At 37.9% G+C, this 20,869-nt stretch overlaps 1 protein-coding gene across 2 annotated transcripts in view; it reads right to left on the reverse strand.

The window, feature by feature from the left end:
* Positions 1-20,869, reverse strand: part of SECISBP2L (SECIS binding protein 2 like) — a 63,429-nt gene that overhangs the window by 12,173 nt on the left and 30,387 nt on the right. For both annotated transcript variants that reach the window (XM_059056382.2, XM_067029219.1), the window contains 4 exons: positions 20,371-20,503; positions 18,420-18,582; positions 15,765-15,985; positions 5,343-5,497 (listed from right to left, as the gene is read on the reverse strand). In XM_059056382.2, the coding sequence (XP_058912365.1) occupies positions 5,343-5,497; positions 15,765-15,985; positions 18,420-18,582; positions 20,371-20,503 (672 nt within the window). The remainder of the gene's footprint in view (positions 1-5,342; positions 5,498-15,764; positions 15,986-18,419; positions 18,583-20,370; positions 20,504-20,869) is intronic.

The raw sequence follows: 20,869 nt of genomic DNA on the forward strand, positions 1-20,869 counted from the left end.
AACTGTTTAAAGTACAATACAGGTACAATAAACACTGCTGCTAACTGTATTGGTTTTGAAAAGGGGTGGGTGCTAGTAGTATCAAAAATATACTTAGGATTTACTTATTTTTAAAAAGGAGGATGAATTCTGTTCAAAAAAGCCCCCATGAGTTACATGTAAGAGACTTCATAAATATTTGTTTGCAATGTTTAATAAACCATGCACTTAAGTGAAGCCAACAAAAAGAAAATAGGCTTATGGATATACAATTTTGAGATCAACATTGGTTTTACAATATAAATAAAATGCAGAAACTGTTGGGAATAAAACTATGCAAGAAGAAGAGAAAATAAAATTGAAGAGAAAAGCTATTAGGGAATAAAAGCCTTGAATATCAGGGTAAGGACAGAAAGCTTAATTCAAAGGTTAGCATTATTACATGGTAAATATAGGGTAGCTGCACTACTACATTACTATGAGTAGACACAGTTGACAATATATCAGTACTTCCTTTACCTCCGTTTTATGAATGTGTTTTCATTTAAACAATAACTTACTACCTCAAAATGGAGAAGGCAAGAAAAGCAATGTACAAACAAAACTGCCAAACATTTTATGATATAATATCACACATATAACCTAATATTCATAGTTCAGTAAGAAGACAATACAATTAAAAACAAACATATCCCCTTTTCCTGACCCTGATCCCATTCCCATCCCATAAACTCTAATAGTGAACAAAAGAGTACATTCTTATTATGTGTCTTTACCACAGAGCTACTTACCACCCAAATTCTCACATGTAGTTTAACATAACAGGCAGATATATATCCACCATACAATTAATTAAACATTTATTACCTGCTCAGCCTCGAGTAATGTAAAAGGCTTTCAGGGATATAAAGACAAGGGAGATCAAAGAGGAAATCAAAATTACCTAGAAACAAACGACAATGAAAACATGATGACCCAAAACCTAGGATGCAGCAAAAGCAGTTCTAAGAGGGAAGTTTATAGAAATACAATTCTACCTCAAGAAACAAGAAACATTTCAAATAAACAACCTAACCTTACACCTAAAGCAATCAGACAAAGAAGAACCAAAAAAACCACAAAGATAGCAAAAGGAAAGAAATCATAAAGATCAGATCAGAAATAAATGAAAAAAAAAGAAGGAAACAATAGCAAAGATCAATAAAACTAAAAGCTGGTTCTTTGAGAAGATAAACAAAATCGATAAGCCATTAGCCAGAATCATCAAGAAAAAAAGGGAGAAGACTCAAATCAATAGAATTCAAAATGAAAAAGGAGAAGTAACAACAGACACTGCAGAAATACAAAGGATCTTGAGAGATTACTACAAGCAACTTTATGCCAATAAAATGGACAACCTGGAAGAAATGGACAAATTCGTAGAAATGCAGAACCTGCTGAGACTGAACCAGAAGAAACAGAAAATATGAACAGACCAATCACAAGCACAGAAACTGCAACTGTGATTAAAAATCTTCCAACAATCAAAAGGCCAGGACCAGATGGCTTCAAAGGCGAATTCTATCAAACATTTGGAGAAGAGCTAACACCTATCCTTCTCAAACACTTCCAAAGTATAGCAGAGGGAGGAATGCTCCCAAACTCATTCTACAAGGCCACCATCAACCTGATACCAAAACCAGACAAAGATGTCACAAAGGAAGAAAACAACAGGCCAATATCACTGATGCACATAGATGCAAAAATCCTCAACAAAATACTAGCAAACAGAATCCAACAGCACATTAAAATGATCATACACCATGATCATGTGGGGTTTATCCAAGGAATGCAAGGATTCTTCAATATATGCAAACCAATCAATTGGATAAACGATATCAACAAACTGAAGGAGAAAAACCATATGATCATCTCAATAGATGCAGAAAAAGCTTTTGACAAAAATCAACACCCATTTGTGATAAAAACCCTCCAGAAAGTAAGCATAAAGGGAACTTACCTCAACATAATAAAGGCCATATATGACAAAACCACAGCCAACATCACTCTCGATGGTGAAAAACTGAAACCATTTCCACTAAGATCAGGAACAAGACAAGGTTGTCCACTCTCACCACTATTACTCAACACAGTTTTGGAAGTTTTAAACACAACAATCAGAGAAGAAAAAGAAATAAAAGGTATCCAAACTGGAAAAGAAGAAGTAAAACTGTCACTGTCTGTAGATGACATGATACTATACATAGAGAATCCTAAAGATGCTACCAGAAAACTACTAGAGCTAATCCATGAATTTGGTAAAGTACCAGGATACAAAATTCATGCACAGAAATCTCTTGCATTCCTATACACGAATGATGAAAAATCTGAAAAAGAAATTAGGGAAACACTCCCACTTACCACTGCAACAAAAATAATAAAACACCTAGGAATAAACCTACCTAAGTAGACAAAAGACCTGTATGCAGAAAACTATAAGACACTGATGAAAGAAATTAAAGATGACACAAACAAATGGAGAGATATACTATGTTCTTGGATTGGAAGAATCAACATTGTGAAAAAGGATATACCATGTTCTTGGATTGGAAGAATCAACAGTGAGAAAATGACTCTACTACCCAAAGCAATCTACAGATTCAATGCAATTCCTATCAAACTTCCAATGACATTTTTCACAGAACCAGAATAAAAAAATTCACAATTTGTATGGAAACACAAAAGACCCTGAAAAGCCAAAGCAATCTTGAGAAAGAAAAACGGAGCTGGAGGAATCAGGCTCCTGGACATCAGACTATACTACAAAGCTACAGTAATCAAGACAGTATCGTACTGGCACAAAACCAGAAATATAGATCAATGGAACAGGATAGAAAGCCCAGACATAAACCCACGCATATATGGTCACCTTATTTTTGATAAAGGAGGCAAGAATATACAATGGAGAAAAGACAGCCTCTTCAATTAGTGGTGCTGGGAAAACTGCACAGCTAGCTACATGTAAAAGAAAGAAATCAGAACACTCCCTAACACCATACACAAAAATAAACTCAAAATGGGTTAAAGACCTAAATGTAAGGCCAGACACTATCAAAGTCTTAGAGGAAAACATAGGCAGAACATCTATGACATACATCACAGCAAGATCCTTTTTGACCCACCTCCTAGAGTAATGGAAATAAAAACAAAAATAAACAAAATGGGACCTAATGAAACTTTAAAGCTTTTCCACAGCAAAGGAAACCATATAAACAAGAAGAAAGGACAACGCTCAGATGGGAGATAATATTTGCAAACGAAGTAACTGACAAAGGATTAATCTCCAAAATTTACAAGCAGCTCATGCAGCTCAATATCAAAAAAACAAACTACCCAATCCACAAATGGGCAGAAGACCTAAATAGACATTCCTCCAAAGAAGATATACAGATTGCCAAGAAATAAATGAAAGGATGCTCAACATCACTAATCATCAGAGAAATGCAAATCAAAACTACAATGAGGTATCACCTCACACCAGTCAGAATGGCCATCATCAAAAAATCTACAAACAATAAATGCTGGAGAGGGTGTGGAGAAAAGGGAACCCTCTTGCACTGTTGGTGGGAATGTAAACTGACAGGGCCACTATGGAGAGAGTATGGAGGTTCCTTAAAAAACTAAAAATAGAACTATCATACGACCCAGCAATCCCACTACTGGGCATATACCCTGAGAAAACCATAATTCAAAAAGAGTCATGTACCACAATGTTCACTGCAGCTCTATTTACAATAGCCAGGACATGGAAGCAACCTAAATGTCCATCGATAGATGAACAGATAAAGAAGATGTGGCACATATATACAATTGAATATTACTCAGCTATAAAAAGAAACGAAATTGAGTTATTTATCGTGAGGTGGATGGACCTAGAGTCTGTCATACAGAGTGAAGTAAGTCAAAGAGAAATATAAATACAGTATGCTAACATATATATATGGAATCTAAAAAACAAAAAATGTTTATGAAGAACCTAGGGGCAGGACAGGAATAAAGACGCAGACGTAGAGAATGGACTTGAGGACATGGGGAGGGGGAAGGGTAAGCTGGGACGAAGTGAGAGAGTGGCATGTACTTATATATTCTACCAAATGTAAAACAGATAGCTAGTGGGAAGCAGCCACATAGCACAGGGAGATCAGCTCAGTGCTTTGTGACCACCTAGAGGGGTGGGATAGGGAGGGTGGGAGGGAGACGCAAGAGGTAGGAGATAAAAACTGATTCCCTGTGTTATAAAATAGAAACTAACACACCATTGTAAATTAATTATACTCCAATAGAGATGTCAAAAAACAAAAAGACAAGGGTCCTACCCTTGAGGAATTCACACTTACATGAACAAACACATTAACTATGACAAAGCAGTGTGATATCTATAACTGAGAAAATCATGGGCTGCTAATGGCAGGACAAATATTAATTACATGATCGTAGAGAGTAGGTGGGTAGACAGATAATTTAATGGGTAGTGGGAGAGAAACTGAATGGATAAGGGGATGGGGGTATTCAAATATGGTGACTGGATAGGAAAGATAGACACTTAAATATACACAAATAGTATGGCTGAAAAGAGGGAAAACGGTCCATCAGTTGTGTCACAATATACTTTAGAATCAACTTCATAAAAAAGTCTTATTGTATGCACAAACTGTATACAATTTAAAACAAATACAACTGAAAATGTTTCAATGTGAAAACCACAAGTCAAATGATGTTCTAAAAAGAACCCCACATGCTCAAAAAACCCCACCAATCTTAAAATGTTATCAGTTAATAAGCATTACTCTAAATAAATAACATTTACTTTATCATTTATCAGCTCCTATGGGCAAAGTCTGTGTTAGCCAACTATGAGAGGAAGACAAATATCATGGGTGTAGAATTATTCTCTCAACTGGTTTAGGAATTTCATTTTCAAAGGAAAATCTTCTCCAGATAAAGGATTCTTTTCTCTCTTGACTCCTAGCAGCACAAAATATACCCAACATATAGACTGAAGAGATTTGTTTTACTTTGTACAATATTGGATACCTTTACCCAGCAGTTACATATATTGTCAAGTACTACATACCTGAACCCAGAAAAAAAAAAAAACACTGTAGCAGAAATACGAGCTAAAATCTTTTCACAATGCTATAGGATTGACTTACACAAATGTTTTCAACACTAAAAAAGGAAATGTAATACTCAAGAATTTTCCACTCATTCCTGGAGAGTCATCATATCACTTCTCCAAATGCTCAAACATAACAATGGCACATGTCCAAAGAAGATGTACTATGGGGGATGGGCAGTGAGGGACTGCATCTTCTAAGTCTTACCTCAGCACCAAAGTAGTTGAAGATTCCCACCACACTAACAGGAACCAGCTTGTTCACACAGCGTCCTAGAGCTTTTCTTCCAAGGGCAAACACAAAAGGAATTTCTTGTTCCCGTGCCATGGCTATAACATTATAGAGAGCCTCATCCAGGCCACCTGAGAAATCAACATGTATAGAAGTTTTTAGTTATTTCCTAAATGCAGCTATTTTAGCACCCGACAACAGCATAAAACACAGCAGCAAAGGAGTCCATGAATGCTTGTGGCATTTAGGCTGTTCACATTTTCCTATCTGAATTTGTACTATATTTGGATATCATGTACATATTTTCTTTCTCCCAGTTAAATACTATATTCCTTTAATGCCAGTATTTTTGTTTCTCCACAGGGACTAGTATAGCAGGAGTCAAATTTCAATATAATAAACATTTTTCATTTTTAAAAATTAATTATTAATAGTGGCTGATTCCTTTATAATATCTCAGCTCAAGTAAGCAATCTATCACATGCAATAAGACCGATTATACATTACTGTTTTTACTGGTATTTTTCCCCTCTGCCTGCTACTGCTACTTGATGCCTCTGTCTACCCCAATCACCTGAAGTGGCTCCTCCATTAAAAAGGACAAATAACGGTGCACGACGACATAGTACAAAAGCCTCTGTTACTGCTGGTTTCTGAGAGATAAATCTCCACTATAAATAGGGGCAGAGACCTGTATCTTTTTTTTTTTTTAATACTGTATTTAACTGATTTTAAGATGCAAAATTTTTTCCACATACTAACAACTCTGAACTAGGGTAGCATTTTACAATCAATGGAATCTTTGGATTGATAGAATTTTTCTTTCTTAGTGGAATATAAAATATTGCTGCATCATACAATCATCATGTTCTATCCTGAACAGTAATTTTAGGATATAAAAATTACAAATTACTTTTTTTTTTTCTGAAGTAGGGTAGGATAACTGTCTAGAGAGCCCATTTTCATTTCTGACATTAGTCACTGCTGTCATATTGTTTCTACAATCATGTTGGCTTATATTAAATAAGAGACAGGAGAGTTTGATTTCCCAATTGGAAAAACTCAATGAACTATGGTAAAAATGCATATATCATAACGATTATGTAAGAACTGATCTGGAATTTGAGATTTATAGGAGATGTTTAGGTACTGTTCTTAATTACTAAATAGTTTGAGAGCCTTTCAACTTCTCTCTTTCATACACTGGACATAATTATTTTTGTCTCTCTAGCAAGATCAGAATGCCCCAATAGTAAAAGGAAAATTATTTGAAAGTGTTTCTTTGAGGAGCATTAAATATGTCATTTAATATATTTAAAATATACCCCTCTAATGACCAAGTCAGTACCCAAGTGTTCAGGACTGGAAATTGATTTTGAAATTGTTTTAAATATAGTGGCAAATCATTAGTTATAAGTGGACAATGGAAAGTAGATCTTCAAAATTAGACTGTGAATATATCTTCCTAAAATAGAAACTTTTTAAAAATTTTGATTAATATCATAAAGTCACATAGCCCAAATGTTTTCAGGTTCATTCAAAATAATTATGGTTTGGAAAGGTCAAACATACATCAATTAGAAGATACAAATGTTTACCAAAATAATTTCTTTATTTTTAGAATAATTGATTTGTAAACTTTCTAGGATGATTAGAAAGTAGGGCCATTTATTATTAAGAATGCCACAGACCATGATCACATAAATCCATATCCTCTTCATAAAAGAGGGTATTTATCTCTCATTTATCTAGAGAAGCAGGGAAGGCATTCAGCTTATTCAAAAGTAGCATGATCATTAAGGAACACGTTCAAAAGAAGTTGGTTAGCAGAGCCTATCCTTTTTATCGACACTGGAAACTATTAACTGGACCTTTAAAAGACCACTCGTAATGACCTTGGCTTCAGAATCAAAACACGGTACGATGTTTGTATGGGTGTACATAACCTAAGGTCTATAATGAGACATACGTTTTGGCCTACACTTGACTCCTGTCCACAGTCAAAGATCAAGAAGGAGAACTGTATCTTTTTCCTAATTTTTTAAAGAGAAAAAAGCCATAGAAAGAGGGTAATGCAAAAATTTTAAAGCAGAATAGGCCAGAAATGAGACATCCAGCTACACGGTAGCACCTCCAGGAACCAGCTGCCAGGTCACCACTGCTGGGTTTTTCACTCGCTCCTTTGAGGGGCTAGTGCCCCTGCTCCAGGCCTGCCTGAAGACCTGGGGGTGAGGGTGCACCAGAGGAGACCTTCAAGATGGCGGAGGAGTGAGATGTAGAGATCACCTTTCTCCCCACAGATACATCAGAAATACACCTACATGGGAAACAACTCCTATAGAACACCCACTAAGCACTGGCAGAAGACCTCAGACCTCCCAAAAGGCAAGAAACTCCCCACGAACCTGGGTGGGGCAAAAGAAAAAACAGAGACAAAAGAATAGGGATGGGATCTGCACCACTGGGAGGGAGCTGTAAAGGAGAAATTTCCACACACTAGGAAGCCCCTTCACTGGTGGAGATGGCGGGTTTGGCGGGGGGGGGGGGGGGGGGGGAGTTTCGCAGCCACGGAGGAGAGTGCAGCAACAGGGGTGCAGAGGGCAAAGTGGAGAGACTCCCGCACAGAGGATCGCTGCCAACCAGCACTCACCAGCCCGAGAGGCTTGTCTGCTCACCTGCCGGGGCAGGCGGGGGCTGGGGGCTGAGGTTCCGGCTTCTGTTGGATGCTGGGAGAGGACTGGAGTTGGCTGCGTGAACACAGCCTGAAGGGGGCTAGTGTGCCACAGCTAGCCGGGAGTGTGTCCAGGAAAAAGTGTGGAACTGCCTAAGAGTCAAGAGACGATTATTTCCGGGTGTGCGAGGAGAAGGGATTCAGAGCACCGCCTAAACGAGCTTCAGAAATGGATGTGAGCCACAGCTATCAGCACAGACACCAGAGACGGGCATGAGATGCTAAGGCTGCTGCTGCAGCCACCAAGAAGCCTGTGTGCAAGCACAGGTCACTACCCACACCTCCCCTCCCAGGAGCCTGGGCAGCCCACCACTGCCAGGGTCCCATAATCCAGGGACAACCTCCCCAGCAGAACGCATGGCACGCCTCACGCTGCTGCAACAGCACGCCAGCCTCTGCCTTGGCAGGCTTGCCCCGCATTCCGTACCCCTCCGAACCCCGGGCCTCAGTGAGGCAGAGGCCCTTAATCAGCTGCTACTTTAACCCTGTGCTGTCTGGGCAGGAACAGACGTCCTCAGCTGACCTACACTCAGAGGTGGGGTCAAATCCAAAGCTGAACGCTAGGGGCTGTGCGAACAAAGAACAGAAAGGGAAATTTCTCCCAGCAGCCTCAGGAGCAGATTAAATCTCCACAATCAACTTGATGTACCCTGCATCTATGGAATATCTGAATAGAAAACGAATCATCCCAAAATTTTGGTGGTACACTTTGGGAGGAACAATATATATTTTTTATTCATTTTTCTCTTTTTGTGAGTGTGTATGTATCTTCGTGTGATTTGATCTGCATAGCTTTGCTTTTACCATTTGTCCTAGAGTTTTGTCTGTCTTTTTTTTTTTAACTATAGTTTCTAGCGTTTGTTATCATTGGTGGATTTGTTTTCTCGTTTGGTTGGTCTCTTCTCAATATTTTAATTTATTTTTTTCAATTAATTATTTATTTATGGCTGTGTTGGGTCTTCGTTTCTGTGCGAAGGCTTTCTCTAGTTGTGGCAAGCGGGGGCCACTCTTCATCGCGGTGCGCAGGCCTCTCACTATAGCGGCCTCTCCCGTTGTGGAGCACAGGCTCCAGATGTGCAGGCTCAGTAATTGTGGCTCACGGGCCCAGTCGCTCTGCAGCATGTGGGATCTTCCCAGACCAGGGCTCGAACCCGTGTCCCCTGCACTGGCAGGCAGATTCTCAATCACTGCACCACCAGGGAAGTCCGTTTTATTAATTTTTTATTTTTCTTATTTTTAACACTTATTTTTATTTTAACAACTCTATTTTCTTTCCTGCCTCCCTCCCTCCCTCCCTCTCTTTCATTCTTTTTCTCCCTTTTCTTCTGAGCTGTGTGGCCGACAGGGTCTCGGTGCTCCAGCCAGTTATCAGGCCTGTGCCTCTGAGGTGGGAGAGCCAAGTTCAGGACATTGGTCCACCACAGACCTCCTGGCTCCCCGTAATATCACACAGCAAAGCTCTCGCAGAGATCTCCATCTCAAGGCTAAGACCCAGCTTCACTCAACGACCAGCAAGCTACAGTGCTGGACACCCTATGCCAAACAAATAGCAAGAAAGAAACACAACACCACCCATTGACAAAGAGGCTGCCTAAAATCATAAGGTCAGAGACACCCCCAAAACACACCATCAGACAGGGTCCTGCCCACCAGAAAGACAAGATCTAGCCTCATCCACTAGTACACAGGTACTAGTCCCCTCCACCAGGAAGCCTACACAACCCACTGAACCAACCTTAGCCACTGGGAGCAGACACCAAAAAAACAGGAACTATGAACCTGCAGCCTGCAAAAAGGAGACACCAAACACAGTAAGTTAAGCAAAGTGAGAAGACAGAGAAACACACAGCAGATGAAGAGGCAAAGTAAAAGCCCACCACACCAAACAAATGAAGACGAAATAGGCAGTCTACCTGAAAAAGAATTCAGAGTAATGATAGTAAAGATAATCCAAAATCTTGAAAATAGAATGGAGAAAGTACAAGAAACGCTTAACAAGGACCTAGAAGAACTAAAGAGAAAACAAAAAATGATGAACACACAATACATGAAATTAAAAATTCTCTAGAAGGAATCAATAGAGAATAACTGAGGCAGAAGAATGGATAAGTGACCTGGAAGATAAAATGGGGGAAATAACTACTGCAGAGCAGGATAAAGAAAAAAGAATGAAACGAATTGACAACAGTCTCAGAGACCTCTGGGACAACATTAAACACACCAACGTTCGAATTATAGGGGTCCCAGAAGAAGAAGAGAAAAAGAAAGGGACTGAGAAAACATTTGAAGAGATTATAGATGAAAACTTCCCAAATATGGGAAAGGAAATAGTTAATCAAGTCCAGGAAGCACCGAGAGTCCTATACAAGATAAATCCAAGGAGAAACACACCAAGAAACATATCAAATGATCAAAAATTAAATACAAAGAAAAAATATTGAAAGCAGCAAAGGAAACGCAACAAATAACATACAAGGGAGTCCCCATAAGCTTAACAGATAATCCTTCAGCAGAAACTCGGCAAGGCAGAAGGGAGTGGCAGGACATATTTAAACTGATGAAAGGAAAAAACCTACAACCAAGATTACTCTGCCCAGCAAGTATCTCAATCAGATTTGACAGAGAAATTAAAACGTTTACAGACAAGCAAAAGCTAAGAGAATTCACCAAATTCTTTGCTTTGGTAAAGCACCACCAAACCAGCTTTATAAAAAATGCTAAAGGAACTTCTCTAGGCAGGAAACACAAGAGAAGGAAAACACCTACAATAACAAACCCAAAACAAGTAAGAAAACAGTAATAGGAACATACATATCAACAACTACCTTAAATGTAAATGGATTAAATGCTCCAACCATTTACTCAAATGTAAATGGATTAAATGCTCCAACCAAATGCTCCAACCAAAAGACAAAGACTGGCTGAATGGATACAAAAACCAAGACCCATACACATGCTGTCTACAAGAGATCCACTTCAGACACAGGGACACATACAGACTGAAAGTGAGGGGATGGAAAAATGATATTCCATGCAAATGGAAATGAAAAGAAAGGTGGAGTAGCAATTCTCATATCAGAAAAAATAGAACTTTCAAATAAAGACTATTACAAGAGATAAAGAAGGACACCACATAATGATCAAGGGATCAGTCCAAGAAGAAGCTATAACAATTGTAAATATTTATGTACCCAACATAGGGGCACCTCAATACATAAGGCAAATCAAATACTAATAGCCATAAATGGGGAAATCTACAGTAACACAATCACAGTAGGGGACTTTAACACCCCACTTTCACCAATGCACAGATCATCCAAAATGAAAATAAATAAGGAAGCAGAAGCTTTAAATGACACATTAAACAAGACGGACTTAACTGATATTTATAGGACATTCCATTCAAAAACAACAGAATACATATTTTTCTCAAGTGCTCATGGAACATTCTGCAGGATAGATCATATCTTGGGTCACAAATCAAGCCTTGGTAAATTTAAGAAAATTGAAATCGTATCAAGTATCTTTTCTGACCACAACGCTATGAGATTAGATATCAATTACAGGAAAAGATCTGTAAAAAATACAAACACATGGAGGCTAAACAATACACTACTTAATAATGAAGTGATCACTGAAGAAATCAAAGAGGAAATCAAAAAACACCTAGAAACAAATGACAATGAAAACATGACGACCCCAAACCTATGGGATGCAGCAAAAGCAGTTCTAAGAGGGAAGTTTACAGCAATACAATCCTACCTCAAGAAACAAGAAACATCTCAAATAAACAACCTAACCTTACACCTAAAGCAATTAGAGAAAGAACAAAAAACTCCCTAAGTTAGCAGAAGGAAAGAAATCATAAAGATCAGATCAGAAATAAATGAAAAAGAAATGAAGGAAACAATAGCAAAGATCAATAAAATTAAAAGCTGGTTCTTTGAGAATATAAACAAAATTGATAAACCATTAGATTCATCAAAAAAAAAAAAAAAGGGGGAGAAGACTCAGATCAATAGAATTAGAAATGAAAAAGGAGAAGTAACAACTGACACTGCCGAAATACAAAGGTTCATGAGAGATTACTACAAGCAACTCTATGCCAGTAAAATGGACAACCTGGAAGAAATGGACAAATTCTTAGAAAAAAGCACAACCTTCTGAGACCGAACCAGGAAGAAATAGAAAATATATACAGACCAATCACAAGCACTGCAATTGAAACTGTGATTAAAAATCTTCCAACAAACAAAAGCCCAGGACCAGATGGCTTCACAGGTGAATGCTATCAAACATTTAGAGAAGAGCTAACACCTATCCTTCCCAAACTCTCCCAAAATATAGCAGAGGGAGGAACACTCCCAAACTAATGCTACATGGCCACCATCACCCTGATACCAAAACCAGACAAAGATGTCACAAAGAAAGAAAATTACAGGCCAATACCACCGATGAATATAGATGCAAAAATCCTCAACAAAATACTAGCAAACAGAATCCAACAGCACATTAAAAGGATCATACATCACGATCATGTGGGGTTTATCCCAGGAATGCAAGGATTCTTCAATATACGCAAATCAATTAAAGTGATACACCATATTAACTTCCCTGGTGGCACAGCAGTTAAGAATCCGCCTGCCAATGCAGGGGACATGGGTTCGAGCCCTGGTCTGGGAAGATCTCACGTGCTGTGGAACAACTAAGACCATGCACCACAACTACTGAGCCTGCGCTCTACAGCCTATGAGCCACAACTACTGAGCCCGCATGCCACAACTACTAAGCCCGTGAACCTAGAGCCCGTGCTCTGCAACAAGAGAAGCCACCGCAATGAGAAGCCCGTGCACTGCAACGAAGAGTAGCCTCTGCTCGCCACAACTAGAGAAAGTTCACGCACAGCAATGAAGACCCAATGCAGCCAAAGATGAATAAATACATTAAAAAAAACTGAAGGAGAAAAACCATACGATCATCTCAATAGATGCAGAAAAATCTTTCGACAAAATTCAACACCCATTTGTGATAAAAACCCTCCAGAAAGTAGGCATAGAGGGAACTTACCTCAACATATATGACAAACCCACAGCCAACATCGTTCTCAATGGTGAAGAACTGAAACCATTTCCTCTAAGATCAGGAACAAGACAAGGTTGCCCACTCTCACCATTATTATTCAACAAAGTTTTGGAAGTTTAAGCCACAACAATCAGAGAAAAAAAAACAAATAAAAGGAATCCACATGGGAAAAGAAGTAAAGCTGTCACTGTTTGCAGGTGACATGATACTATACATAGAGAATCCTAAAGATGCTACCAGAAAACTACTAGAGCTAATCCATGAATTTGGTAAAGTACCAGGATACAAAATTCATGCACAGAAATCTCTTGCATTCCTATACACGAATGATGAAAAATCTGAAAGAGAAATTAGGGAAACACTCCCATTTACCACTGCAACAAAAATAATAAAACACCTAGGAATAAACCTACCTAAGTAGACAAAAGACCTATATGCAGAAAACTATAAGACACTGATGAAAGAAATTAAAGATGACAGAAACAGATGGAGAGATATACCATGTTCTTGGATTGGAAGAATCAACATTGTGAAAATGACTCTACTACCCAAAGCAATCTACAGATTCAATGCAATCCCTATCAAACTACCACTGGCATATTTCACAGAACTAGAACAAAATATTTCACACTATTTGTATGGAAACACAAAAGACCCCAATAGCCAAAGCAATCTTGAGAAAGAAAAACAGAGCTGGAGGAATCAGGCTCCTGGACATCAGACTATCCTACAAAGCTACAGTAATCAAGACAGTATGGTACTGGCACAAAAACAGAAATATACATCAGTGGAACTGGATAGAAAGCCCAGCAATAAACCCATGCACATATGGTCACCTTATCTTTGATAAAGGAGGCAAGAATATACAATGGAGAAAAGACAGCCTCTTCAATAAGTGGTGCTGGGAAAACTGCACAGCTAGCTACATGTAAAAGTATGAAATTAGAACACTCCCTAACACCACACACAAAAATAAACTCAAAATGAATTAAAGACCTAAATGTAAGTCCAGACACTATCAAACTCTTAGAGGAAAACATAGGCAGAAGACTCTATGATATAAAACACAGTAAGATCCTTTTTGACCCACTGTCTAGAGTAATGGAAATAAAAACAAAAATAAACAAATGGGACCTAATGAAACTTAAAAGCTTTTGCACAGCAAAGGAAACCATAAACAAGATGAAAAGACAACCCTCAGAATGGGAGAAAATATTTGCAAATGAAGCAACTGACAAAGGATTAATCTCCAAAATTTACAAGCAGCTCATGCAGCTCAATACCAAAAAAACAAACAACCCAATGCAATAATGGGCATAAGACCTAAATAGACATTTCTCCAAAGATATAGAGATTGCCAACAAACACATGAAAGGATGCTCAACATCACTAATCATCAGAGAATTGCAAATCAAAACTACAATGAGGTATCACCTCATACCAGTCAGAATGGCCATCATCAAAAAATCTACAAACAATAAATGCTGGAGAGGGTGTGGAGAAAAGGGAACCCTCTTGCAATGTTGGTGGGAATGTAAACTGACAGGGCTACTATGGAGAGAGTATGGAGGTTACTTAAAAAACTAAAAATAGAACTATCATACGACCCAGCAATCCCACTACTGGGCATATACCCTTAGAAAACTATAATTCAAAAAGAGTCATGTACCACAATGTTCATTGCAGCTCTATTTACAATAGCCAGGACATGGAAGCAACCTAAGTGTTCATCGACAGATGAATGGATAAAGTAGATGTGGCACATATATACAATGGAATATTACTCAGCCATAAAAAGAACAAAATTGAGTTATTTGTCGTGAGGTGGATGGACCTACAGTCTGTCATACAAAGTAAAGTAAATCAGAAAGCGAAAAACAAATACCATATGCTAACACATATATATATGGAATCTAAAAACTAAACAAAAAAAAAACAAAATTGTTATGAAGAACATAGGGTCAGGAGAAGAATAAAGACGCAGACGTAGAGAATGGACTTGAGGACACGGGCATAGGGAAGGGTAAGCTAGGACGAAGTGAGAGAGTGGCATGGACTTATATATTCTACCAAATGTAAAACAGATAGCTAGCGGGAAGCAGCCACATAGCACAGGGAGATCAGCTCAGTGCTTTGTGACCACCTAGAGGGGTGGGAGGGAGATATGGGGATATATGTATATGTATAGCTGATTCACTTTGTTATAAAGCAGAAACACATCATTGTAAAGCAATTATACTCCAATAAAGATGTTAAAAAAAAATAAAGTAGAATATATTTGCAGAGGTAAAGAAATACCTGCTTAGTAGTTCCCACTCTGATCACAACACAGGGGACCTTTGGTTGGCCCCAACTAAATCCTTCACTAGTGTTCATAAATTGGGATTTTCTTTACAATCTGATCTCAATTTTATTACTCTACCTCCGGTGCGGAAACATTTCATTTTCTTTCTTCATGTTCAATATTATGTTTTATACCTAAACTCTGCTAAAGAACACATATGGCTTCCACTTTAAAATTCACTGCATATTCTACAATTATACTACATAAATATCAAAACACTTCAAAAGTAAAATGTTCATACCTTTGGACTGGATTTTTTCACAATTTGGAGAAATTATAACACATTTGATCTTGTTTAACTTCATATGTTTTGTAACCTCTCTTAGACCCATGACCAGCCGTCTCCTTGCTTTTGCTCTTACAGGATCCTTTTGGTAGATGCGTTCCTGGAAGCTGACAAGCTCTTGAAGAAGAAGAGTCACACATTCATCAATCTCTTTACAAAGAACCTGATTACAGTACCTGTAAAGGAAACCAAAAGTAGGTAATTATAAAATTTTAGGAAAAAAATACATCCAGTAACAGGTTTTCATTAAAAAATCAAGTCTTCAAAAATCTCCTAAATCCTTCAGTCAATTAGAAAAACAGAAGAGTTTTCCTGAATTACAACAGATCGGCTTTTATGCAAAGGATAGATTAACCTTGGGGAAGTACTAATCAAACACCCAATTATTAAATTCCTAAGCATATAAATCAAATGTTAGCCTGCTATTACATAAACAGGTATGTTTTTGGTAAGGAGATAATGTATAAAGTTATTTCATTCCAATGAATACTAAAGATGCTTCTAATAAGAAACAAATTAATTTCATAAAAGCTAACTGAATGCCCTAATACCAACCATTCATCCTCCAAGCTTGGATAAATCACAGTCTCCGGCACTGGCTTCCTCAACCATAAAAATAAGGAGTTACGGATGATAGCCTCAATGGTCCCTCTACCTCTGAAAATCTATGGTTACAGAGGATGAATTCAGTAGTTAAATTGAAGCCCAAACCAAAGAGGTCTTGAGGTAAAAGTCACATGGCTTTATATCAGGCAAAGCAACTGAATGAGGCTCTTTGTGAGATCATATATGGCTATAATACAAAAAACAGAAAGCAAGTAGTGTGAGGCCACTATACTACTTAATTTCAAGGATAAGGAAGTCATTCTAGTTTAAGTAAACTCCTTACATATTCCACTTTGCTAGTTTTCATCTATAATCTATCTCTACCATAAGCAGGTCCTTAACAAGGAAAACTGGTAAAATTTCTAATCTAGGAATGCCAGGCCAGCAAATTACCACTTCTAAATTACTTATACATTTATATGGTGGGAAAATCTAGGCCTGCCTTTCTTTAGTGAAAAAAAACGTTCTGCTTTGGAAATTTTTTTAATGATTATGTGAAAAGTGTTTAAATAAATGCAAGTATGACATTACTTCAGAAGATATAACTGGACAGACTGCGGAAAGGTTATCATAAAGTGTACAAAATTAAAGAATGCAATTGAAGGGGGCTTCCCTGGTGGCGCAGTGGTTGAGAGTCCACCTGCCGATGCAGGGGACACAGGTTTGGGCCCCAGTCTGGGAAGATCCCACATGCCGCGGAGCGGCTAGGCCCACGAGCCATGGCCGCTGAGCCTGCGCATCCGGAGCCTGTGCTCCGCAACGGGAGAGGCCACAACAGTGAGAGGCCCGCGTAACGCAAAAACAAACACAAACAAACAAAAAAAAAACCACAAAACAAAAAAGAGAATGCAATTGAAGAATAAAAATCAAAAATGCAATTTTCTTCACTCTGCTTTTCTTCCAAGCTGTCTATTTCACACATATGTAAGATTTTATTCTCCAAGTATTTCCTTTGTCACACATCTGTGATATTTAATTAACTTCCCAAATCTAGGCGATAAGTATTTGCTCAAAAACAATAATATAAAGGAACACAGACCTACTAGAGCATGGACTTGAGGATATGGGGAGGGGGAAGGGTAAGCTGTGACGATGTGAGAGAGTGGCAGGGACATATACACACTACCAAATGTAAATTAGATAGCTAGTGGGAAGCTACAGCATAGCACAGGGAGTTCACCTCTGTACTTAGTGACCACCTAGAGGGGTGGGATAGGGAGGGTGGGAGGGAGGGTGACAAAAGAGGGAAGAGTTATGGGAACATATGTATATGTATAACTGATTCACTTTGTGGTAAAGGAGAAACTAACCCACTATTGTAAAACAGTTATACTCAAATAAAGATGTTAAAAAAAAAAAAAAAAAAAAAAAAAGGAACAGAACAAACCAATGTGGTTTGGATTCACACACATTTTACTTTCACCCTGGGATTCTTTCATAGGTAAACTTAATTTCAAAGGTAAAATTAATTTATCTACACAAATGTTTACATTCTAAAATCCTTCACAGCAATAACTGTCAGTTCAAGGTTATTCACAGATGGGCATTTTCAAACTTAGAAATATATGCTTAAAAACAAATAGGTTTATGTAACAGGTTCACTACATGTAGTAGGATCTTAGAAACTTGTTATTAATTGGTTAGAGAGGTTTTTTTTGAAGGGCCAATAATATAAACAAAAAAGCAAAAGCATTTGGAGAGGAAAAATGTCACAGTATGATATTTTATATAATACATAAGCTGTAAGAGGCCAAATTTCATGGGTATAAACACTAGCTAATATAAAAAGAATGTATTTACTGTCAAATCACTTTTACATGAACACTGACAGCTGATGGAAGGCAAATACTTTCCATATAATAAAATCCGTTGTTAAAATCTGAAAGAACTTAAAGATCTTTGGTATTCTATCTGTTCAACCCACCAAGAAAGAATGACATTATATTCAGAACTACAGTCAAGATACCTAAACTATTCAACCTCAATAATGAGACTAAAACTTACTCTCTAAATCTTTTGCTGTGGATTTTGGTTATTGTTGAAGATGCCATTGGACTGCCTATCCCAGAACTAGCCGGAGAGCCTTGTGACACAGGTGTCATACAGTACGGAGAGTTCTGACTTGCTGGAGAGAGGGATGCATCACTGGGCATGCTCAGTCCAGCATCTGTGGAGACGTGGGGTGAGGGGAAAGAATTTAGAAATTCTGAATGCTGAAAAGCTCTATACTGATCAACATAATTTAGAATGGCAGTTATCTTTTGTTATCACTTCCAAATTCTCCAGAAGCTATCAAGTTGGGCATTGTTCATATCACAAACATTTCTCATATACTACAAAAATCAAGTTTTCCTAGTAGGTCTTAAAATATACTCTGAAAAACATCAAGCATAGCCTACAAGTCTCCACAGAAGAGATGCAAGAAGGCCAAGTTATCTAAAACATGTATTCCCAGGGGATCTAAATTGAAGAACAAAAGACGTATCCGCTTCTGCACTCTTTCCAGATCATATTACCATCTCCTTCATCTCTATTTTTCCTCCTATTTCTTAGAAATATTTTTTTAACTGTCTAAAAATTCCCAATGCTGCTGGCAATGATGAATTCTACCTCACTCATTCTCTCCACACCACTCCCCAATTCTCCAGGCACCACCCCAGTTTCTCTTTCATTTGGTCTTTGCTCCTGTGCTCAGGCAGCCATGTTTGCAGATGCCACCTCTTGACTCAACTGCCACCTTTAGTTACTGCTTCTTTTCTAAATAGCTCTAAAACTCAGGAAATGAGTTAGTATTTGTCCAGTCCATTAATCTGCAAAGTTACACATATATCTTATCTCTCCACTGGATTGTAAGATTTCTGTAACAGGGCCAGTCCACTATATATCTTTATGACATTTCTTTACCTTCCCATCCCTACCCCACTTACTAAAGTACATATGATGGATGTTCAACACACACTTGTTGAAGGAATGCATAAACAGATACACCTAAATACAAAGGCAATGATACTTAATTGAGAGTAAAGGGAAACCCTAACCAAACATATTGGAAAAATTCTTAGAAGAATTAAACTTATTTTTCTAAACACAAGGGAATACTGCTACTAAATCTATGTGTAAATCAGATTTAAATGTTTTGCCAAACGTTGAAGAATAAATAACAGTAGAAATAGGGACCTAGTCAGGTTTCTCTTAAAATCTTTCTTCCACAGTAGTATAAATTTTAGAAGGCATCTGCAGTTTTGCTGAGGTCCCAACTGGTATCGTGTGCTGGCTACCCACTGTATGGGACTGAATTTTATTGACCAACTGGACTCTGCACTACAACAAGCTTTGCAATTCTCTACTCATTGTGGCATATGTATTATTTCCACAAAAGCAAGGAAGAAAATCAACAAAAGCAATTCAATAAAATATACAGGTGACCCTTGTACAACATGGGGATTTAAACCTCATACAATTTATAGTCCGTCCTCTGTATCATAGTTCCTCCACCATCTGTGGATTCTACCAATCATAGCTGAGTAGTACTGCAGTATTTACTATTGAAAAATATCTGTGTACAAGTGGACCTGTGCAGTTCAAACCTGCGTTGTTCAAGGGTCAACTGTAGTCCTGCAAAGAAAGTCAATTGTGTTCTAGATATAAAAGAAGGCAAGATGAAAGGAACTGTGACAGTTACAGAGGATGCATTAGTAAGATCATAATTATGAGGGTTTACAACAAATTCAGGATTTAAGCTTCAAAAATGCCATAGACCTACTATGTAACACCTGCCTCCTCTCCCTTTAAATATCTCCCTACAGAAGCATCTTCAAAAGAAACCACTCTCAAAAATTAAAAAATTTAGATAAAATATGGAGCATATTTAGGAGAATAACTAGTGATGTGTTGTTACCTAATTAAAATACTTCGGACCATTTTATAAGAAGAAGGGGGAAAGAGGTGATCTTACCTTCTTGGGAAACAATCTCCTGCGGCAAATCATCAATAAAATCTAAGTGCATTTCTATTGGTTCCTCAGATCCCAAAAGATTGTGGTCCACAGTTAAACGGCCCTTCTTTTCCTCTCTTTCTTTCAAAATAACCTAAAAGTCATTACCAGTCTTTAATTACTAATTACTCTTTAAGTATGTACTGAATGATTAAAATGGTCACTGTTACACAGGAATAGTCGTGTTCACTTAAAAAATGGATGTAAGGATTTTGGTTGGTTATGTAGAAACTGACTGGCAAAAAGGTAAATGTAATTTTGGGCAGTGTAGTTGAAGGAAGTACTATATCCAAAATAAAGGAAGGCAATGTAATACTACAGCTATCAAACCACATCTGCTTCATTCTTTAAATCCTAGTAGACAAACTAGGGTTTCCCCCAAAATGGATAAAATAAAACCTTTGGAAACCAGGTCACACAGTTACGTTAGATTTATTTGGTCATAGATCATCTCACTCGC

The sequence above is a fragment of the Kogia breviceps genome, chromosome 3, assembly GCF_026419965.1.
Source record: "Kogia breviceps isolate mKogBre1 chromosome 3, mKogBre1 haplotype 1, whole genome shotgun sequence".
NCBI classification, from domain to species: Eukaryota; Metazoa; Chordata; class Mammalia; order Artiodactyla; family Physeteridae; genus Kogia; species Kogia breviceps.